General features: G+C 35.9%; 4 protein-coding genes across 6 annotated transcripts; 2 read left to right on the top strand and 2 right to left on the bottom strand.

Annotated features, from left to right (window-relative positions):
* Positions 1 to 1,478: 1,478 nt before the first annotated feature.
* Positions 1,479 to 7,204, top strand: LOC107930476 (protein TIME FOR COFFEE). 2 transcript variants are annotated; one of them, XM_016862148.2, is made up of 12 exons: positions 1,479 to 1,909; positions 2,020 to 2,352; positions 2,456 to 2,613; positions 2,724 to 3,006; positions 3,085 to 3,418; positions 3,510 to 3,570; positions 3,671 to 3,757; positions 3,840 to 4,059; positions 4,195 to 4,240; positions 4,350 to 4,416; positions 4,512 to 4,877; positions 5,010 to 7,204. In XM_016862148.2, exons 1-12 carry the CDS (start codon positions 1,825 to 1,827, stop codon positions 6,486 to 6,488), a joined length of 3,519 nt encoding a protein of 1,172 aa, XP_016717637.2. In that variant the 5' UTR covers positions 1,479 to 1,824; the 3' UTR covers positions 6,489 to 7,204. The 2 variants fall into 2 exon arrangements, with proteins under 2 accessions (XP_016717637.2, XP_040964044.1); XM_041108110.1 differs by having other exon boundaries at positions 3,653 to 3,757.
* A 1,935-nt stretch (positions 7,205 to 9,139) lies between these two features.
* LOC107930497 (photosystem I reaction center subunit II, chloroplastic) lies at positions 9,140 to 10,124 on the top strand. The gene has a single exon (XM_016862166.2). It carries the CDS (start codon positions 9,437 to 9,439, stop codon positions 10,067 to 10,069), a length of 633 nt encoding a protein of 210 aa, XP_016717655.1. The 5' UTR covers positions 9,140 to 9,436; the 3' UTR covers positions 10,070 to 10,124.
* Positions 10,125 to 10,255: 131 nt separating this feature from the next.
* LOC107930487 (NF-kappa-B-activating protein) lies at positions 10,256 to 13,631 on the bottom strand. The gene is made up of 2 exons (XM_016862155.2): positions 11,760 to 13,631; positions 10,256 to 10,561 (listed from the first exon to the last, which is right to left on the bottom strand). Exon 1 carries the CDS (start codon positions 13,540 to 13,542, stop codon positions 11,767 to 11,769), a length of 1,776 nt encoding a protein of 591 aa, XP_016717644.1. The 5' UTR covers positions 13,543 to 13,631; the 3' UTR covers positions 10,256 to 10,561; positions 11,760 to 11,766.
* Positions 13,632 to 15,420: 1,789 nt separating this feature from the next.
* Positions 15,421 to 17,171, bottom strand: LOC107930508 (FCS-Like Zinc finger 8). 2 transcript variants are annotated; one of them, XM_016862185.2, is made up of 2 exons: positions 15,825 to 17,171; positions 15,421 to 15,703 (listed from the first exon to the last, which is right to left on the bottom strand). In XM_016862185.2, coding segments are annotated over exons 1-2 (615 nt in total). In that variant the 5' UTR covers positions 16,438 to 17,171; the 3' UTR covers positions 15,421 to 15,701. The 2 variants fall into 2 exon arrangements, with proteins under 2 accessions (XP_016717674.2, XP_016717666.2); XM_016862177.2 differs by having other exon boundaries at positions 15,782 to 17,170.
* Positions 17,172 to 23,829: the final 6,658 nt, after the last annotated feature.

Below are 23,829 nucleotides of genomic sequence, written 5' to 3'. Positions count from 1 at the left end.
TGGTATCTGTTATTACCGCTTTATTTTTGGTAACGTCATGCAGAGATGCCACGTCAGTAAAAAGCCCCACGGGGACCCGCCATTCTCGCACGATTATTGCACTCTCTGCTGCCAAAACATTATTGACCGTCGGATTCGACGGTAGTTGTTGAATCTCGGTTCCAGGTCTGACTCGCTTTATTTTCTAATAATAAATCTAGTTCGTGACAACCAAGTTAAAGCCACGTCGGATTCCGATCCAATGGATGGCATTTCCCTATCGGCGTCGGACAATAAATCTCTATCCTCAATTTCCTTGTGGGTCCCATTAGAAAAAGAATTTGTCTGACCGAGCGGTCATTTCGGGCCCCACCAATTACCACGTGACTGATCTGCTCCTTTTTTTTTCTCCACTGTACGGTAGGGGAAAAAGAACGATATTTCGTTTTAAGTGGATCAGCGAATGGGAAGTGGACGAGTGTACTTTCTGAAGTGGGATCCACCTGGTTAAAATGCGAATCCTTTTTTTCCTTCACATGTGTTCACTCACGCGCCAAACGAACGCGTGGGGTAGAGAGTGATTGAGAAATTGAAGAAGATGAAGGTGACTAGGTGAGCCCCCCCGCTTGTTCCGGCCCCACAAAAAGATAAAAAAGAGAGATAGATTGGTTACGTAGAAACGCCAAACTAAATTAATGATTATTTGTTTATTAACAACATTATTTTTTTTATATTTTATTAAATTTCAAAAAGTATATATTGTCACTTGATTATTAATTAGAGCTGACACATAGGTGTATAATGAAAAAGGTATTCCTATTTTGGTTAAAATTTTCAAGTATTTGTAGAGTCAGAAATTTTTTCTCATACCTAAAATTAAATCGTAAAAATATAATTTTTATTATTTTAATAATTTTTAAATAATTAAATGAAATTATTATTATTTTTTGAGCGATAAAATATAATTTTATTATTATTAATTTAAAATTTATAAATTATAAAAAAAATTTATTTTAAAGAAACCAGGTCCATGCTAATCTCATTACTTACGAGTAAAAAAGATAAGAAAAATTAGTATGAATAGCAACATTTGGTTTGCTTTCTAAGGTTAAACTCGTGTATCTAAAACTCACCTATATAATTGCGCATGAATAATCTCTTGAAAAATGAAAATGAAAATGAAAATATTGGATTAAAATGGTGTCGATATTTTGTGGAATATAATTTGAATAAATAACGACTGAAACGTGGCAAGTTAGTGGTCATTTACCATATTCCATCAGGAAAGTGACGTATCTGTCACGTAGGCATCTAGAATGCCACATCTGTCCAAATATCGAACGGTGAAGATCAAGCCATTTCTCGGAAGTAAAAATCTGGAGCGTCAGAATTCAATACGGGCTCCTGAAGTAGGTTTCCACTATCACGCGAGTGAAATGACCAACAACATTAAAAAAGGGGTACAAATTGGTTCACAGCTGGCCGTTTAAAGTTAGTTAATAATATTTTTCATAAAGTTTCAAATTAAATAAATAATATTTAACTTTTTTTAAATCAAAATATCAGTGTCTGGTTAATATTTCCCATTAAAAAAAGAGAGATAAGTTCAAAGGAAAAGGGAGAGAGATATTTTTTAAGTTATCGCAGAGAGGAAATAAAGACGAAAAGAGGAAACGGTGAACTCTTTTTTATGTATTCATTTCTTTTTACTTTGAAAGAAGTTTGAAGCTTGAGGTTTTGAAACAGTTGTTTTTCGCCGGAAATTATGGCGGATTGCTTAACGGCGGGGTGTTGTCGTCGGAATATTGTTTGTTTTTGAGGTTCAATTGAAATAGAAGTTCTATTATGGAGAGAAATAGAGAAGGAAGAAGATCGAACATAGCTCAGTCAAACGGGTTGCATAAACGTCGTCAACGGAATAATAATATCCGTCAGTCACCTGATTTCAGACTCTTTTTATTTTATTTTATCTCTGTGTGAAGGTTTTTTTTTTTTTGGAGTTTGATTGATTGATATATAGTTTTTGGTTGGGTTTTGCAGAAGATGGAGAGATGGAGATGCAAGAAACGGCGAGGTTAAGAGAGAGAACGAGCAAGAGAGACAGAGAGCGAGATTTGTCGAATCGGAGCAAGCGTAGGCGGTCGAATAAGGTGGTTTTACGTGAAAGCGATAAGAGAGAAGACGGAGAAGAAAGTTCGGAGGAGAGTTCAGGTGGTGAAGAAGAAGAAGAAGAAAACGAAACCAAGCAGCAGCAGAAGCAGCTCAGTAGCCGTAAAATCTCACCTTCTGCTAGAATTTCTGGGCAGGCGACTCATTTGAAGGCCAGCGATGAAATGATGATGAGTTTTCCGGTTCCCAGAAAAGCTCGCTCAGGTATCAAAATTGTTGGTTATTTAATTATTTATGTTTTTATATATAAAAGATGGAGCTGATTTCCTTTTCTTCTTTTTTTTTTGGTATTCTTTTTCTTTTTCAGCTTCAGTGAAAAGGTCACATGAGAATTGGGTGGCTGGAAATGGTGGTTTCGTCGATGAACAAAACCATCTGCGAGGTTCGGTGTCACCGGCTCGTCGGAGCGTTGAGTCTGACCGTGTTTCACCGTCTTCATCAAATGGTTCAGTCAGGAAGAAGATGGTCAGCTTATGGGCCTTTTCTACCCTCTTTTCTCCTTTTTTTAATGTTTGACGAAATTGAGAGGATTTAGCTGTTTTTGGGTCTTTTGTTTTTCCCACGAAATGTTGCAGAAGACGAATCGACCCAAGACTCGGCTTCCAAAGGCGACCAAGTCTTCGAGCTCAGCTCAAGAGGATATTGAGATTGAAATTGCAGAGGTTCTTTACGGATTGATGAAGCAATCGCATAGCTCCAAGAAGGAAGATAGCGCTGGAAACCCTTCGTCAAAGCTTGAATCTGAAGATGCGAATGTTTTCTCTACGGATATTAAGACCTCTTCTTCTCCTCAGATTGCATGCTCTGCACTCAGCCAATCCCAGACAACGGTTTTAAAGGATCCATTAACTGGCCTTGGTAACTACTTTTATCATTAAATCCTTTTGCTATACGGTATTCTTTTTCTTTATTTATTTTTATTATTGGCATTTGTAGCCTCAAACAAGAGCAAAGTTGAAGTTGTGGATTCTCCAACTCCACTGAAAGTTGAGAATGAACAGCAGGCAGAAATGGGAATTTGTTCACCAAAAAGGGGTCAAATTTTGGGACTTAATGCTGCAATTTCTGATAATGGCGTTGCAAAAACTGCACCAGTGGTAATGGAGTCATGGGAGAATGCAATGTTGATTAAGCAAGGAGATCCGAAACCATCTGCTGTAGAAGAACCGAATTCCGTAGATAGAGCTGTGACCAAGGAAAAATCAGTTACTACCAAAAAGGAATCCGCTAATTTGGGTGTTGATTATCAGAATCCCACCGCGACCGAACCGTAAGTATCAAAGAATCTTGCTTTCTTTCTATCTCCTTTAATTAATGCTCTCAAGATATCTGATTTCTTTTAAATGGCGGGACATCGATAGAGTATCGGCAATGACAATTGTGGAAAGCCAGCTTGAAGAGAAGTTCAAGATCGATTTGATGGTGAGAATCTCCTTCTGTCAAAATTAGATTACTTGGGTTGGTATTTTGCTGTCCAAATTACTGAAGAAGGAATAATGAGTAGTGCCACCTTTTCCAACAGGCTCCTCCTATGGCATCATCTCCAGTAAAGGATGGCTGTGTGGATATAATGTCCGATCCTAATTGCAAGTTTCGGGATGCAGAATCGGTGAGTGCATTTTGGCTCTACTGATTTCTCCTTCTGATTTTTGTTCATGGATTAAACATATTATTTTCTCATTTTTATGCAGAAGGTGGAGACCTTGGTCAAGGATGAAGCAAAGGTTGTGGAGAAAGAAATGAAAGCACAAGATAGTAAAGGCAAGAAGATGGATACAATTAACGAGAAACGAGAGTCGTTGAACCTTAATTTGGAGAAGCCGGATCAAGCTGCTAGTGATTGTTGTACATTTGAGCTAGGTCAAAAGCCACAGCTATCTAAAGTTGGCATTTCTAAAGTGACGCAAACAGGTAAATTTTTAATATATTTCAGGTTTTGACTCTCTGTGCTGCTCAATGAGTTTTATTTGTTAACTTTAGCTCTCTCGGTTTGCTTGAACTATGAATTGATGAAGTTTACTAACTGATTCTCTTCTCTTAATTCAGCTTCATCTAGTTCAGTGCCTGTGCCAAATGGTCTGCCACCACTGGGGTAAGCTACCAAGACTTTGTTCCGGACCTGCATTTTGTTTTTGTTAAATGGGGTTGCGGAATTATATCATATTGTTTCTAAGGAGTTTGACTTTTACTTTTTATAACAGGTATATGCCTCCCTTCCAGACATTTCTGCCCATGGATGCAAGCGTCGGATCATCCATGGCATTGCAGGTATGAATTACTGATTTCCTTTCTAGGTCTAAGGTTCAAATGGCTCTGGATTTTTCTTGGCTTTTAATTAACTATTTTCTATCGAAAATATGCAGCCCTTTCATTTCTTGCTTTCCCAACCTCGGCCTAAAAGATGTGTCATGCATCACTACATTGCTCAAAATATACAATCACACCAGCAGTATGCAAAAATGAACCATTTTTTGCCACCACAGACTGGTTCTGTTTCTCTATCTGGGGGCAAGCCCAGCAATTTCAACGTGGCACCAGCTGCAGAAACTTTGATTCTTGGAAATCCATTAGCGAGTCTAGGCCCTACCTTGGAGAAAAGTAAGGTTGCAGCGAGCTTTCCTGGTCTTACCAGGAAAGATAAAATCTCTGAATGCTCGAAGGACGCAACAAAGAAGAAGCAGGTTGTGGTTCAACAGGCTTCCCAACCGCTATCTACTGGTACCTTGAAGGTATGTTAATGCTTTTTAAAGTTAATGAAGCTTTGTTGCTACTTCATTTTTTTTTTGTTTCTTTTATTCATTTTCAATCATTTTGTTTCAGAAGTTTTTGTTTTCTAAGTCTTGTTTTCTGTGATGTTGCAGCATGGCCCTGCTTTCATATTCCCTTTGAGTCAGTATCAAACAACTGCAAATCCATCTGGGCCTTCTAAATCTGCTACCTCAACTGGCAAAGCATCCTTGACTGATAATTCAACACTTGGAATTTCGACTAGCTCTACGGTGTTACCAGGAGTAGCAGGAGCTGTGAGCTTTAATTACCCAAATTTGGCTGCTAACCAGGCTCCGTACTTGACTATATTACAGAACAATGGTTATCCTTTTTCTATCTCTGCACCAGTCGGAAACCCATCAGCAATTAGAGGAGGAACCCCCAGTCAGTCGTTGCCTTTCTTTAATGGGCCTTTCCATTCTTCTCAGATGTTCCATCCTCAACTTCAACAGCAGCAAGCTCGCTCTCAGCCTCTGGTTCAACCAGCTTATCAAAATACAGTCCCGTCAAGTGGTTCATCGTCGTCCCACAAGCAACCAGAAAGTCAGCAACCACGGGGTGGACAAGTTTGTGGCAACAATTTTTTGAGCTCAACAAGCATGCATTCGCAGCAGCTTCAGGAGCATAATGTTCTTTCATCCAATCAATCTCGTAAAATGGAACAGGAGATGAGTGGAGAGCGTCCAATTGCAAACGCCCAGAAAAAAGTTCATTCCCAGAACCCACCTCTTCCTCATCAGCCGCTCAACTTTGCCTTCGTACCCTCTGCATCAGTTGGTGGAGGCGGAGTTGATCTTGTCCCTACTCAAGCATTTGCCATGTCGTTTGCCTCCACTGGAAACAACAAAGCTTCAAATCTTAACTTCTCATCTATGGCACAAAACCCTGCAATTTTGCATAGCCTACCTGAGTTGGCTCGGCAAGGATACCAAGTTGCACCTGCACCACAAGTTGCACAGCAGAAGAATCACCAAATATCTGATGGGAAGAGTGGATCTAGTTCAACCAGCAAGGATGATGGAAAAAAGGCAAGTTCGGGGAAGTCGCATACAACAAATGGTCAGACATATTTTTTTGACAATTCAGCTAGATCTTTGAATTTTGTATCCTCTACCGTCACTGGAAATCGGACTCCGTGCTCCATTACCTCCACTACAGTAGCCATAAGTCCTCCCATTGTTGCTAATTCATCAAATTCCCATCAACAGCTGCTTCAACTTCAGAAGCAGCACATGGTGCAACAACATCATCAGCAACCTCCTACAGCTTCTCGAAGCAAAGTTCAGACAACCAACACCATGCCTGCATCTTCCATTGCTGCTAAATTTTCTAGCAATGCTGCTATATACACACATACTGTGCCCCAAAGCAACCCTGCTGCACAATCAACCCCATGGAAAAACTCAGCTAGAACCCCAGCTTCCCCTGCTACCAATGTTAAAACTTTTCCCCAGCAACCATTGAGGCCTCCACAAGGCCAAACGCAAATATCGTTTGGGGTAAATACCAAGTCCGTGTTATCGCCACAGGCACAAGAAATACCTACAGCAGCCAGTCTGCATCGCCTATGATTGTTTGGTTTCATGTAGCAGTGGCAACTCGAGAACAAGCTCAACAAGCAGCATAGTTGGTTTCATCAGTTCCTACATTGCCATCACAACAGGGCACAGAATTCTTCTGCTCGTAATGGCCAAAAATCATCTCTGGTTTGTGGAAGAAACGTGCCTTCAATCTTTGAGCACATGCACCAGCCACCTTTTCTACAGCAGATGCCTTGTTATTACAGGAGACCCCCATGGAATTATGAAGGGACAAGGTTTTTGAGGGGACCAAAGCTCTTCATGTATGCCTGAGGAACTAAAGATATTAATTGTCTTGACAGATTCAGCAGAGGTGTAAAACCAAAGGAGCTTATGAATTGAATAAAGATTAGAAGATAAGATTTGGGTACAACTCCTGCCGGTACGAAGCATCACAATCACATTGGCTTAAAGGCCTGGGGGGTCATAGCTCTTAAAGAAGAGAGGATACTATTAGAAAAGGGCTGTTATTAAACCATGCCGTTTTGAAGTAAGACCCAAAGTAGGGGAGCAACCGATACCATGTTTTGGATTTTTTTTGCTTTGGGTTGCCCTATTAAAAGTATGTTTTGTGGGGGTGTTAAAATGGGGTCAAATTTATTTGATTGGTTAAAGGTGATGCTGACAGTGTAAATAGCTTAATCATTTGCTGAGAAAAACGATGTTCTTAATTTGGTTACTATTTTATTTGAAAACCATTAACCTTATGCTTTGTTCAATTTGCCATTGATTTTGTTGTTATTGATTGTGGGTGGAGTTGTGGGGGTGTGCCATTAGAGCTATTTGAAGTTAAAAAAAAAGGCAGAACCAAAAAATTCTCAAAGGTCAGAGGTGGAAGCAACTGAATATTATTTGCCCCCTTTTATTTTTTGTATTCTTTTGTTGCTTTACAATTGCACTACCTCTTTAGAATTATTTGGACATGATAGTTCATTTTCAGGCAAGGTTCCTTAAATAATTGGGAAAAGCAGGGTATACTGTCATATGGGGTTAGTTTGTTGTAGTATCTGCCAATAGTTCATTGTTAAGGACAGAAAAAGAAAGGTGGAAGGTATCCAATAATTAAAGGTTCCCACAGTATGTACAATTTTTTGGACACTGAGGAAGATGATCCTGCCAGTCTCTTTAAGAATATTGAAATAATTACCTAGTTCAGATTGAGAACAATTATCAAGTTCAAGACTCATTTGGACAAAAGAACTTCGTACCTCAATGTGAGAACAATTTCTAGTTCAGGCCCTAATATGAGAACAAATAGCAAGTTCATGGCTAATTTGAACAAAACAAAGTTGAGATTCCAATGTGAGAACAATTGTAAGTTTAAGAACTAACTTGGATAAAAGAGTTTAGACCCTAATGTGTGAATAATCATCAAGTTCAAGGATTAACTTGGACAAAAAAAAATTTCAAGTCCCAATGTGAGAATAAGTTACCAAATTTATACCCAAAAAGTAATTTAACCCTGAGAATAAAATTTAGTCTGAAGATGTGGAAAATTGCGATAAAAAGAAAAAGAAAAAAAAAAAGAAATCCTGCTATTATATTTTTTTTTGAATTTTAAAATTTTAATTTTGATCAAATAGTACAAATTAAATTTGATATTTGGATTTTTGCTATCAATCATATAATAGGGAAATTATTTTATGGATCATTCTCACCACATCATCCATGGTTTCTTTCCAATTATCTAATGACATTTCAACAATTGTTTTCCATGTCATTGATACATAATTTTGGTAATTTTTTTACTTTGAACATTAAACCTTGAACCCCCAACCCAAACCCAAACCTGTCAAATTTGGGGTTAAAGATTCAAGGTCTGTGTTTGGATTCGATTTGAGTTTAGGATTACGAGTTCGGGGTTCTAAACTCTAACATAAAACCCTAGACCCAAAACCTAGAATCTCGAACACCAAACCCTAAACATAAACCCGTTGAGTTTGAGGTTTAAAGTTTAGTTCAAATTTGAGTTTTAGGGTCTAGGGTTCGAGTTTGAGATTTGGGATTTTGGGTTTTGGGTTCTAAGTTTGAAGTAAAAAAAATTCCAAAATTATGTATCAATGACATGAAAAAATTTGCTCAAACGTTATTTAATAATTGAAAAGAAAAAGACCATGGATGATGTGGTGAGAAGGGTCCATAAAGTAATTTCTTCATGTATTATACATAAATTGTGGATTTAATTTTTGCTCTCCAATTTAATCAATATTAGTCAAAACTTTTTTGAAATTTAAAATTAAATTCATTTACCAAAATTATTTAATTTTTTGTGAGTATTATGTGAAAATAGGTGGTTAACGTGACATTACAAAATAATTATATGTTTGCCACATAAGAATTTTGGAATGATAAAATTTAACTAGACAGATTTAACAATTACTATTTGGGTCTAAATTAAATCCGTATTAAAATATAAAGATTAAATCCATAACTTACATATGATACAATAACTACTAGCAAAATCTGAAGTGATTTCCATGGATACTGATGCCAAGGCTCACCCTGCCCCTAAACAAATTTACCCATAACTGCAAAATGGAGCATTAGATTAAGTTGGGTATTGGTAAATGCATGAATGTTTAGCTTGGCAAATGGTAACTTATGGGGAATTTCCTAGGTTCAATGCATGTTCCGAAAGAGACCTTGTTAATGTTTTGCCTATAAAATGTGTTGTATTTAGGAATTCCTTTAGAAGATTATGAGATAATCCAAATAAATGTAGAGGATATTAGGAGAAGAGAGAACTAGGCTTGGGTAAGAGTAAGCATCAAAATCAATCATACTATTGGTCCAAGTAAATATCATCTTATCCAAACACCACCCACCCATCAAAATTCATTTTCTTTTTTATCATCCATCACATAAATCTCTAATCCCCCCCCCCAATAAAAATCAACAAAAAGAACTCATCAACTGCAGCTCTAACATCCATCATCTACATGGCCATGGCAACTCAAGCAGGTCTCTTCACCCCCACAATCCCCACCCCAAAATCTTTGGCCCCATGGAAACCAGCCTCATCATTTTCCTTTGCTACCTCTTCCAAGTCCCTCAACTTCTCCATGGCTCAAAGAACCATTAGAGCTGCAGCTGCTGATGAGGAAGCATCATCTGCTGCTGCTACAAAGGAAGCTCCGGTCGGTTTCACCCCTCCGGAATTGGACCCCAACACCCCATCACCCATCTTCGGAGGAAGCACTGGAGGACTGCTTAGAAAGGCTCAAGTCGAAGAATTCTACGTCATCACATGGGATTCACCCAAAGAACAAATCTTTGAGATGCCGACTGGTGGGGCGGCCATCATGAGGCAAGGACCTAACTTGCTCAAGTTGGCGAGGAAAGAGCAGTGTTTGGCTCTGGGTACTAGGCTGAGGTCTAAGTACAAGATCAAGTACCAATTTTACAGGGTTTTCCCTAATGGTGAGGTTCAATACCTTCACCCCAAAGATGGGGTTTACCCTGAGAAAGTGAACCCAGGTCGTCAAGGAGTGGGCCAGAATTTCAGGTCTATTGGGAAGAATGTCAGTCCAATTGAAGTTAAGTTCACTGGGAAACAAGTTTATGATTTGTAAGATGGAAGATGAAATGATGTAACCATGATTTTATATGATTATATCTACTTTTCTCCCTCCTGTACTTTTTATACTGCATTTATGTAAACCGTTCATCAACTTTTTAGGTAACAAGTGAATTACGTAAGACATAGATGCCTAACAACCGAACAAAGAGACCCAAGCAAAACAGATGCAGACCAAAGAGAAAAAAGAGAGGCTTTTAAGTACATTTTCTACTCAAATGATTTCTTTAATAATCGTATTGACATCATATTTTGCAATAAAAGTTGTTCACAAAAACAAGCAAATAACAGTCTAGTTTTCACCGTTGGTGCCTGCTATGCTATTCATCAGTTACATGCATAATACAATACATAGATTCAAACATCCAGGGACGGATATGCCTCGATGAACTTCTCCATTGATCCGTGTAAGGTCAGAATCTCCGTTATTGACTCCAAAGCCTCAGATGACGCGGTTTGGCCAAATTCAGATGGCAAGCTCAAGAATCTGCATGAGCAAGTAATATGTTTAACGTCAAGTCTCCTTTTCAATAGAACATAAACTAATAATCTTAGAAACTCTTTTCAAATGCTATCAGAACCATTTCCTTTTATGTAGAGCATGTTCTACCGTAGTTCGAAGTCCATTAAAAAAAAAAAACTCCCTAAACAGGCTGAAGATCATGCTACAAGCTCTCATTCTTCTTGTTACCTCTAAAAACATTCCTAAAAATTATTCTTAAAGGTTATTGCACTCAAATCTTTCTCCAATGTTCAACACGTTCAGCAGAAACCACAAACCATATTAACAACAACCAGAGCTGGGATACCATAAACACTATATGAATGTATCAATAAGGGCGAAAAAAGAGAACACATTCTAGACATCCTATGGACATGACAAGAGCAGAAGCAAGATGCCTATTCTGCTTCCAAAACTACCACAATGCACATCATTAATCATCGACCATAACTTAATCACTGGGTCAGATCTAAGGTATCTTTAAAATAAACTAGATATAGAATGTAACCAAGCTATTGGATTAAGAGGAGAGTTAACCTAATTAACCTGGTAAAAATCTCAAAAGCCAACTCAACCAAGCCTACCCATCTATTAACATTGAAAAACTTGATATGCTCCAATGAGTTCAAAGACATGGCAAACAATTTAAGTTTCCATAACAAAAATCCAAGCTTTTATCCCCTAAAGCTTAGACACTTGAAAGATGTCCAGCATTTGGACCTGAAGTTGTATGACAAACTTCTATCAAAACTTTAAATATACAACCAAGAACCTTTTTCCAGCTTCTGGAAATGTCGAGATAAGAGGTAATTAGGGATTTTGTTGTCCATGTATATTATTATCATAAACTGAACAGTCAATCACCATGAAGTCCAGGATACCATAAATCTATCCTTAAGTGTTTCTCTTTGTCACCTTTGGCCTCCACCGAGACCAACTTACAATAATATTCTCAATTTATGTACCGCTAATTAACACCAAATAAGGGAAAGGAAGTTGATAACAATGCAAATTGTGCCAACATACCACAATTTTTCTTCTATTCCATATTCTAAAGACAATATAAAAAATGCTGCCTTTTTAACACATACACCCAAAATCAAGATGATGCTTTCATTACAAATACACAAACAAATTAGCAATAAATTAATAGTGCAAACAGCATATAAATAATTGAACATACATGAGATTCAAGCATCAGCCCCATCCTTTCCAGCAAAAGGGTTGTGAGTAGGACCAACATCCTGCCCAATATGACGCTGCACCAGCCGTTGCAAATCAGCCATAACCTTGTGCTCACGTTTTGCTTTCTCTTCATAGTTAAACATAGCCAATGCCCTCTTGTCCTCTGCACTGTAAACCTGGTTTTCTTTCCTAATACGAATGGCATTCATTCTCTGATGTCTGCTACCACTCATCACAAACCCGAGGCTCTCGAACTTCTGAATCTCCTCAGCAGAAAGACCGACTTCACCTCTTCGTGGGATACGCTTCCCCTGTTGCACATATTGTGCAATGGCATCACCTTCACCAGGCCTCAGAGCACCACCATAACTTATATGTCCCTCAGCTCTTGGCAATGGTGCTGGGCCGACCATAGGCTCATTATCCAATGCAGGTTTCTTCTGAGCCTCTATCATTTCTTTAAACATAAGAGCCTCAGCAGCATTAATTTCAGCAATCTTAGGCTCATCTATAATTGTTTTACTCTTGGCATCAACTCCAGAATCCGAGCTCCTATCAGAATCTGAAGCTTGGCTATCAGTTTCTGATCCTCTCCTTTTCTTACTCCTCCTAGACCTCGAATTTGAAGAGCTTTTCCGCTTCTTTGACTTGACACGATCATCAGAAGATCTACTCACATCAGATTCATCAGTTTCCCTTTCACTTGCGCTCTCATTGGAATCACTATACCTACTCTTCTTCCTGCTTCTTTTCCTAGTACTGCTTTTCTTGCTATTCCTATTTCGCCTACTCCCCTTTCTCCTCGACTTCCTTCTCTGCTTGCTATCTTCCTCATCATCGGATTCACACTCGCTCTCATCAGATTCGCTATCACTGTACGACGATGTTTTCCTGCTCCTACGTTTGCTTTTCCTACTTTTACTTTTAGAACTCGACCCCTTCTTCCTCCTCCGAGACCTTGAATCATCTGATTCAGTTTCTGACTCGCTCTCTGATTCGCTACTTCCAGAATTTTCAGACTCAGACTTGGATTTGACTCTCTTATTGCTTGTCATCTCCCTTTCTTTATCTGAGTCGCTCTTCCCATCCCCGTTATCCTCACCGTACTTCTCCGAAATTTCATCACCTTTATCCTCCAAATCATCGCCATCATTCCTCGGCGGACTCGGAGTATTCTCCCAAATACAGAATCTCAAGGCCTTTCTCATCTTCTGTCTCTTCAGCCTCCTATACTCTTCAAAGTTCAATCCTTTCAACTCCTCGTCCGATTCGGACTCTGAATGTTTTCCGTTCCGATAATCCCGGTCCAGGTAGCTGCGATTCTTGCCGAATTTCTTGGGCAGAGAGTTTAGGGTTCCGTCATGTGCAGGGTTCCGCCTTCTAGGATTTTCGTCTCCAGGCGACTCCGAACGGTGGCGGTTTCGAGGTTGGTCGCGGTCGTAGACGTCGTAACTGGGACTGCGGCGACGACGGCGGTAATCAACAGAGTCATCCGATTCGGATGCGTAGCGACCATTTTCGCGGTCAAAACGCCGTCTTCTTTCAGGACTTTCGACAGGGCTTCGTCTTCTAGGGTTCCTGTATTCAGATGAACCAGAAGGGTTACGCTGTTGGTAATCTTTGCGGCTCTGGTGGTCGCGTTCATAGGCTTCGTAGCTAGGGCTACGGCGACGGCGGCGGTAATCGGGGGAACCATCGGATTCAGATGCGTACCGGCCGCTTTCTCGATCAGATTGGCGTCTCCGTTCCGGAATTTCGACGGTGGATGTCAGGCGGCCCATCAGAATTCGTTTTTCGCAAATTTTTTGAAAGAGATCAGATCATCGTATAATAATGTTCATTCAAAAATTTATAATTTACCTAAAAAAAGAATATAAAATAGTAGGCCAAGCCTAACCGACCTTGTAAATGAGCCGAACATCTGAACTGGCAGCAACCCAAAGAAAGCAGACTAGCCCAATTCTTATATAAGCAGGCTCGATATGGGCCTATAGCCCCATTAATGAACCCTTCTTTATTATTATTCAAAAGGATTACTAAAGGATAAACTATTAAAATAATCACTTTTGTTTGCATTAGGTTATATTTTAGTCACTTATATTTGAAATGTTATGTTATCGTGTTGTAATATTTTAGTCACTGAGCCATTAATTACTGTTAACGGTGTAACGGTAAGCTAACGTGGCACATTAAATCATCATTTCAAACGAAAATTTTAAGTTAAATTCTACAATTGGTCCCTATACTTTTTTCATTTTGAGCAATTTAATTGTTTTCTTTTTATTCTTTTAACTTTCTTTTTTTTGTCTTTATTTTCTATTCTCTTCTGTTTCTTTCTCTGTTTTCCTCCCTTCTTCATTTTTTTAGTGTAGTTTTTCTATGTTTTTCATTTGTTAAAGTTAATCCACAAGTTTACCTCACTCGAAAAAATTAAATTTTCCAAAAAAACAAAGTATAGGGGATAGTTTTAACAAATGACAAATATATAAAAACTATGTTAAAAGAAATAGAGAAGAGAGGAAAACAAAGGAAGAAGCATAAGAGAATGGAAAGTAAAGAAAAGAAAGGAAAGTTAAAAGAATATAAAAGAAAAAAAATTTTCTCAAAACGAAAAAATATAGAGACTGATTGTAAAATTAACCTAAAATTTTTGTTTGAAATGATGATTTAACGTGCCACGTCAGCTTATCGTTACACCGTTAACGACAATTAACGGCTCATTGACTAAAATGTTACAACGCGATAATGTAAGTGGCTAAAACGTAACATTTCAAACATAAGTGACTAAAATGTAACCTAAGGTAAATGAAAGTGACTATTTTAGTAGTTTACCCGGTATGAAAAGCACAAAATTTTTTTTATGTCTTTCTGGATTACAGTTTCTTTGGAGCAATGCAATGTTTAGAGTGAAAAACAATGATGCTTGAATCGAATCGAATCAAATTGAATCGGATTGGTTGATTATGATATTTGCTTGGAGATATACATAAACTAGTTAAATCAAATTAAAAATATTGTTGAATTGGTTGAATAATATTTTTTTAAAAATTTTTATTATTTTATAATAATTTATTTAATTGAATCGGATGAACTGATTAAACTAATAAATCGGTAACTTAATCGGTTTGACTACCAATCTGATTGTTGAAAACCTTTGTGCAATAGATTCTTTTGTTACTGGTTTTCTTTTTCACTTGTATTTAAGCATTATAAATTTGTTACTTTCGAGTTATAAATATATATTTGTTTTGATTCAAGTAAATTGATAATCTTTAACCTCTCTATTATTTGATTATTGTAATTTCGACCCCTGTTATAGCTCTCTTGTTGCTGCCTGAGTTTGACACTCTATGGCAGCCATTGAAAATCATTTAGATATCGAAACTTAGGTTGAGTTTGGATGAACAGTATGTTTATTTGTAGTTAGTGTAAAAATAGCGGTGGTAATAAAATTAAATACTGTAACGTGAAACAAAAAATAAACTAAACGCATAACACTGCCTATCCAAACCCGAAAAATTCTTCGTAAATCATAATAAATCATAAGTGAAAGAATTAGCCTACCCCTTTCAAATTATGGGATTCTTTTTAATAATTAAATAAATTTCATTCATATTTATGAAGAATGATTGAGGTGAATGATAAAGAAAAAAGAGAAATAAAAGGCAAGATTTTCAATCATTTATGATCAACAAAATTAATATTTAATTAAGTCTACATTATCTCATCCTCTCTTATCTCTCTATCTGCAGGGCTGAGAGGATTAAAAGCAAAACCCAGAAACTACAAAAGAAAACAAGAACGGGGCAATGTTTGGTTTATGAAATTCAGTCATTTTTGTAATTGAAAAATGATTTATCAAATGAAAATCCTCAATTCCCCTCTCCATCTAAAACCATTTCTTGGTATCGACACTGTTGACTGCAAAATGCTTTGTCACCTCTGCATTAACAAAGTAGATACAACAATGACCAAATTATTTATGCATTTAATCAAAGTTGGATTTCAAGGAAAACGAACCTGTAAATATAAATGTCGATTTTCTGTCGAAGATTTTTCTTACATGTGTGACAAAAGCTGAGGAAATTATTACTCTCTGATGGTGCAGACTTGGGCTGAGTATTCGATATACTACAACAGCACTCCACGACGCAGTCATGGAAAATATGGGTGGTCTTGGGGTTAGGACCGTGAGATATCACGCATGTATAATCCTCTGATAGCTCCATAATTTCTTTAACTGGAAAACACCCATTGAAGACCATAGGAGGATCCTTCACATGAACACTAGTTTTGGGAGAGGTAAATGGTGGAGATGGTGTATGAAGATTCTTGGTTTTGGTCCCAAAATCTGGTGGGATTAGTGGAATCTGAACCCTGAGTTCTGTCCCAAACAAAACCTTACAACTCTTGTGTGTGTCGATGATGGCAAGGCCGATACCTTTTGGTTCTATATTTTTTACAGGCGAGGAATGTTTTGGGGATTTTGGATGGTTTATATCGTAGTGGAAGGATGATTTGTTATCGAGGATTGAACTGGGGCTGTTGAGAGCTTCGGTTTCATTGAGCTTTTTTGCAATGAAAGATGGGATTTGGGCAATGAAATTCTTTTGGGAAGGTGATGTTGCCATTAAAGCTTGCTTGCTGGTCACTGATTTGGACCTATTCCTCAGCATAACTATCACTTATAAGGGAAAAGGCAAGAAAAAAATTTACCTGGAAATGATGAATGACACACACACCCCACCATGAGTTGCAAATTCCTCTCTGTTCTTTTTTTTTTTTTTTTTTTTTCTGGTGAAAACTTTACTGCAAATCCCTTTCAAGCCTTACACACAAATCTATGCAAGTTTTTTTTAAGTTTCAAATTATGGGAAATTGAAATGCTTCCTAAATCTTTGTAGCCTCCATGACAGAACTGTAAGAAAAGAAAGGACTTGGTTTTCCTATATTTTTATTTTTTCCTCAGTTTCTTCGATCAAACTGCCTTCAACAATGACAAGAATCAATACCCATCATAATAATACCCCAACGTGCAAAGCACATGGTTAAGAACAGGCACGATCAACTGTTCACCGCTCTGCCATTTTACTGTATATATATATCATGAAACCATAAGTGCTTTTACCAATTACCTTATTTATAATCTAATATTTATATTAAATATTTAAAATTTATTTCAAATGAAAAACTTATTGCAATTCCTATGAAATGGAAGCCATCACCAAGTAAATGGAAAGATTGTAAGCTTCTCTCTCTTTCTCTCCCTTATTTCTGAACTTTTAGTTTCAGTTAGTGGCAGTGGGGCTGTCTCTCATTCTTGACATGGATTTAACCCTGCAAAACCGGCACGAAAATATGCAGAACTTTGCAAAAGAGAGAGAAAAGGTAAGAAAGGAGAAGGGTAAGGGTTTTGTCATTGCGTGGAGCCTTTTTAAAAGAGAAAGAAGAGAGGTGAATGCAACTATGCTGATAATTAATGACCTGCTTTGCAGTAAAAGCCTGCAACAATTTCCTTTTTCTTTTGTCTCTCTGTGTTGTATATAAAAAGAACTGCAGCGATTTTTGTCGTTTCCTGACTCAAATTCTAAGTGCAGGTTTTTAAGGATTAATTACATCAAATACGTCTCTAAATTCTAATTTAGTTTTCAAAGTTATAGTATTATATCATTTAGGTCCTCACTTGGTCAGCTTAGATTTTCTAAATCTTAATTTGAGTACCACGTGGAACATATTTGTAAATACATGTGTACGGGCAACTTGTATCTAATATGTTAAAAAAATAAAATTTAGAACGTTACTTTTATAATATGTGAAATCTAAATTATCATACAATAGATACAAACATGTTTATAATTTAATCAACAAATTTTAAACATACTCTATGTCAGATTTGAACTCGTATTTAGTGCTCAATCTTAATTTATACTAGAAATACTATCACACGTGTACGTGCGTGGAAACCACATATTTATAACACAAATGTTTGTTTAAAAATAACATACAATTAAATGTATGGTTTGAAACTAATTAACCATAATAACACATGAAATATATATGATATTAAAACAAAAATATATTAAATTATGAGTAAAACAAATTTTAAACACATAAATACATCAGATAAACAATGCTAAATGCACTACAATTATTTATTATGGTTTTATCATCAATTGCGAGTTAGTGTCGAGTTAACTTGTGACACCAACTCAATTAACAATATTATTAAGATATACAATTGGTGGAGATAATAACTTGTTCATATTGAAAATACAATGTATCAAAAAGATAAAATAAAGTTTTGATTGAGTGGTAAATTTAAAGTTTTACTAGTTCAATTGACGAGAGTTCAAATATAACTGTATGCATATTTTTCTTGGTTTTTGTTAAAAATAATTTAATTACGAAAGGATATTTTTGTAATTTCTTAATCGAGTAGGTACCTAGTTAACCCGTGACACCAACTCAGTGTTAAAGATTCACTTAAATAGCTGTTGGAAACGGGATTGTAGAATTTGGATTTGGATTCCAAAAGTAGTGTAAGTTGAGTAGTAAATTGGTGACACGTGTCAAGTTTTATTATAAGAACACGAGTTTTACATTTATATTGATGTGAGCTTTGTAAGAAAAGGGGGAGTTGTTTGAAAACACCATTGTTAACTTGTTTTGGAACTGATCAGGGATCTTTATTGTTGAGGTAAAACTAAGGATTGGAGTTCATGCAGAAAACTGTCTCATGCATAAAACTAAGGAGTTGTTTGAAAACACCATTGTTAACTTCTGAAAGAGTAAGGGTGAGTTTGGATGGACGGTGCGTTTACCTGCGGTTAGTGTAAAAACAGCGGTGGCGGTGAGATTAGATACTGTAGTGTGAGACAAAAAGTAAGCTAAACGCACCGTCCCGCACCGCATCCAATCGCCGATCCAAACCCACCCTAAGTTAAGGTGTTGTATACATATTTTGATATATATTCAAATATTTATATTATTTAAGGTTATTTATTTCTTTATATTATCACTCCCCAAATTCCAAGCAAAAGCAAAAGCATGAAATGTGCAGAGAACAAGACAAGCAGAGGCCCACAATCTCATCAAACATCATCCAAGAAAATAATTCGGTCTTTTGTCTAATGGGGCCCATTTCTGTAGGAGGTGGGCCCTTTGAAAATTATCCGTTAGGAAATAAGCTGGGGTTTTAAGTAATTTTCTGTAAAATTAACTCTAGCGATGAACGTTAGATTGAATCGAGTGAAATTTTTTGAATAAATCAAGTTGACGAGTCTTATTTTATCATGCTAACTCGATTTTATATATATACATATTTTGAATCGATTCAAGTGAAATGAAATTCGAATTGAGTCGAATCGAGTGAACTTGTTCGACTTAACTTAAAAAATTAAACATATCAAATTAAAATCTTATTACAATATAACTAATTACATATTAGAGTACATAAATTTGAAACCATATATATTTGAAAACTTTTTCAAAGTAAAATAATAATAAAATATACTTTAGTATGATAAACTTCAATCATTAATTAACTTATTTAAGTCTCGAAAATTATTATTTTAAAATTTTTAAAAATTTAACTTTCTTTGCATTTTCTTTATAATTTTTTTAAAATATAAATTTTGGATTTTTTTGTTAAATATTTTGAATTATTTTTATAATTTTTGTTGAGAGATACCAATTTGCTCAATTTCAAAATTGACAAGGACCAAAAGAGAATTTATACCAATCTGTTACTCAAATTATTTGAATTGTAAAATTCAACTCGACTCGGAACTCAAATTACTTATTCGAGTATAATTCAAATAACTCAATTCGATTAACTCGAAATTCAATTTTTTCCGATTTTTTCGAATTGAATCTAATTTTACTCCACCCAAACTATAACTGCACATTTTTTTTCTTCTTCTTATTACTTACGGTTTGGAAAAATAAAATATGTAATAAATATAATCATGAGGTTTGGAAAAGATGTGTTTTAAGTTAAAAATCTATCATAATATTTTATTAATAAAATAAAAATTAATAAAAATATACTCAATTAGTATTTTTTACTTTGTAAAAAATAAATGACATTTAATCATTTCTCAATTGAATTGATGTTCGATTGACTCATGAAACTCACTCAATTAATAACTTTAATAATAGCGCACACACAACTATGTAAAATTATTATAAATATATGTTAACAATTCGTTATAAATTTAAAGGGTAAATTATAAAAATAAATATTTAACTATTGGCGTATTTTTGTTTTTGTTACCTAGGTTTAAAAATTTATATTTTAGTCAATCATTTGTTAAATCACTAACGAAAGCCTTTTTTATTGGCATAATAACAAATTAACCCTCCAATATTTATAAATTCTATCAACTTGGTCCTAACTTTAAAAATTCAACAAATTTATCCCTCAGTTTTACACATTATGTTAATTTACAGTCTTGATTCTTAAAAATTACTTGACCATTCTTTAGTCCTTAAGCTTTAATTAACTATTTTATCGATGAAATTACTAAACCATTCTTTAGCATATTTTCATATTAACTTTGTAAATGTTCTTATTTTATATTTACGGACTTGATTTACGAAAATAAGATTCCAAAACTGTATTTTCCTATACCATTGAAAATCAGGTTGTTACATTTACAATCCCTATCCTTTTTCACAAGGTTAAGATAAAACATTTCCCCTAGTTTTTGTGGCTAAACTAAAGCCCTTTCTAGTTTTTGTAGCTTAACTAAAACCCTTTACAAATTACTTAAGGTTTTATACCTTAAAAACCTTAAGAAAAGATGTAAACAATAAAAGCTCTCAAAGGTGTGTGTGTTAGGAATCGCCCGATTAAGCACAAGTAACAAAAATAGCGGAATAAATTGAGAAATTGAACACACAAATTTAACGTAGAAAAACCCCTCCAAAGAGGATAAAAAACCACGGGCAAAGATAATTTTACTATAATGGCAAAAGAACGAAGAGTACAAAAGATGGAGATAAAAACTAAACGAAAACCCGAAAACAAAGAACTCTCAAAACGTAAACACAAAATTCTCTAAATGTGTTATGAGTTCTAATCTCTAATGGGTGTTTTTACTAATGTTGTAAAAGAGCCTATTTATATGCTAAATTCATATGTCAAATAATAATAAAATAATCTAAACTAATCAGTGTTTGACTGAAACAAATAAACAGAGTTTAACTAAAAGATTATTTATCAAATTTGACTAAAAATAGGAGTCATACTTAACAAATCTCCACCTTGACTCATATTTTCACAACGCCATCTTTGTCAAAGCCCGCCACTAGCCTATCTTGAACTATGCAGGGAATTAACTGTGTCGAATCTGTGCTTAGAAACTGGAAGACTTCTAGCCTTCGACTTGTACACTGCCAAATCAAAACTAACCCGGGTCTGATTTTCATGAACACAGTGCCCTAACTTTTCAAAACCTGCATCCAAAAGAGAACCTCTCTTCAACGAAACAGTCATACATTTTTTCCCTCCTATGACCAAGTTGCCTCCGCTCCAAACAAGTTGACTTCGACTCTGTAACGGACGAGGGACGTCTGATTTCACCGGTCATTGTAAAACCTTCCAGAATATAAAGACTGTCAGTTCTTTTACTTTTTAACCAAATGAGAGCTCCACGAGATACTTTAATGCCGCTTGACTCGATGTTGATTCTGCATCCTTTCAAGTCTAAAATACTCAAGGAGATGAGATTCTTTCGTAAATCAGGTACATACCTGACATCTGAGAGTGTCCTAATCGTCCCATCGTGTATCCTAATTTTAACAGTACCAATACCAATTACCTTACTAGATGAATCGTTTCCCATGCGCACAACTCCACCTTCAACCAAACTGTATATAGAGAACCATTCTCTATTGGGACACATGTGGAAAGAACATCCCGAATCTAGGATCCACTCAGGCGTGAGCTTGGAGTTATCACTCGTTGACACTAACAAGAAATCATCACCGCTTTCATCGATCAAATTAGCACCAGCTACATCTTCCTCGTTACTCTCAGCAGCTCTTTTATTTCGCAGTTTATAACAATCTGCTTTGATGTGACCTAACTTTTTATAATAGTGACATCTTTTGTTTCGTTTCTTTGATGCTACTAAAACGGAAGCTTGCCTATCTGCCTTGCTATCCAAATGAAGCTCATTGTCGAGTTTGTCTCTACTCAACAAAAGGCCCTTCACATCTTCGAACGAGATTTTGTCTCTGCCATAAATCAGGGCCTCCCTGAAAGACTTGTATGAAGGGGGTAAAGAGCACAATAATAGCATAGCTTGATCTTCATCATCAATATGAACCTCAACATTCTTTAAATCATTTAAAAGAGTAATGAATTGACTGATGTGATCTCTAATAAGCTCACATTCGTTCATGCAAAACGTAAATAGATGTTGTTTCAACACTAAACGGTTAGCCAAAAACTTAGTCGCATAAAGAGTTTCTAACCTTTTCCACAAGGCGAATGAGGTCTTCTCCATCAATACCTCCTGCAATACCGTATTCGCGAGGCACAATTGGATTGCAGACAAGGTCTTTTCATCAAGCACTTCCCATTTTGTTTTATTTAGATTCTCAGGCTTTTTCCCGGTAACAACCTTTTTCAAACCGGATTGAACTAGAATTGCCATCATCCGAACTTGCCACAGATTGAAATTTGTCTCACCATCGAACTTCTCAATTTCAAACCTTGTTGTTTCCATATCTGAATGGGCTGATCTTTGAACTAGCTCTGATACCACTTGTTAGGAATCGGCCCGATTAAGCAACAAGTAACAAAAATAGCGGAATAAATTGAGAAATTGAACACACAAATTTAACGTGGAAAAACCCCTCCAAAGAGGATAAAAAACCACGGGCAAAGATAATTTTACTATAATGGCAAAAGAACAAAGAGTACAAAAGATGAAGATAAAAACTAAACCCAAAAACCCGAAAACAAAGAACTCTCAAAACGTAAACACAAAATTCTCTAAATGTGTTATGAGTTCAAATCTCTAATGGGTGTTTTTACTAATGTTGTAAAAGAGCCTATTTATAGGCTAAATTCATATGTCAAATAATAATAAAATAATCTAAACTAATCAGTGTTTGACTGAAACAAATAAACAGAGTTTAACTAAAAGATTATTTCTTAAATTTGACTAAAAATAGGAGTCATACTTAACAGTGTGTTTACAAGTGTTTAGCTCTATCAACGAACTGATATGAGAATGATAAAAATATCTAACAATAAGCACCTAAGAGATACGTACAAGAGAAAATGAATGAATAAAGAATTTGATGCTTTTCTCTTAATTTCTATTCTTGACTTGAATATTTACTCTTTAACTAATTTCTAGGCGTTTGGAATCGTTGGAGAGAGTTTCTAGCTACTGGGAGCATTTATTTTGTGCATTTAATACAATTTGCCATAATATATCTCGAGACATACAACCCTAGGCTAGAGACAGGAAGAACAAATATGATCACTGAAGCCTGAGGTATCGACACATAATAGGCATGTCTCGAGACAATTGAATATATGCCTTGAGACAATTGCTCGATTATCTTGAGACAAGGCTCCCCTGAAGCCTACCTTAGTTTTGGTGTTGCCTGGGCTTGAGACAATATATCTTTTGTCTCGAGACAAGGTTTATTTGAAGCATTTTTAGTTTCGATGTTGGTCAATCTAGAGATAAGCTTACTTGATCTCGAGACATGATTGGGAACTTTAAAAAATGTGGCTTAGAAACATTTTAAATGATTTGATGGATATCAAAAACTTTTGTAGAAAGTTTAAGCCATTTAGAAACTTTAGTTATGAATTTGTAACACTTGAAAATATATTTGGATAAGATTAAAATAATTTATGCAAATTTAATTAATGGAATTTATAATTAAGTTTATTATATTAAAACAATTGAAAATCACTTACTACACCCTTCATCGTCTTTGGGTGCCTAGGTATCCACCGTAAGCCTTTCCTCATTTGAACCTCACCCTTAACTTTATTTTACTTTAATTTAAGGCTATATCATACTAAGATGCTACTA

This window comes from Gossypium hirsutum, chromosome D12 (assembly GCF_007990345.1).
Source record: "Gossypium hirsutum isolate 1008001.06 chromosome D12, Gossypium_hirsutum_v2.1, whole genome shotgun sequence".
NCBI lineage: Eukaryota > Viridiplantae > Streptophyta > Magnoliopsida > Malvales > Malvaceae > Gossypium > Gossypium hirsutum.
The sequence above is the reverse complement of the archived record's forward strand: the minus strand, read 5'-3'. Positions and strand labels throughout refer to the sequence as shown.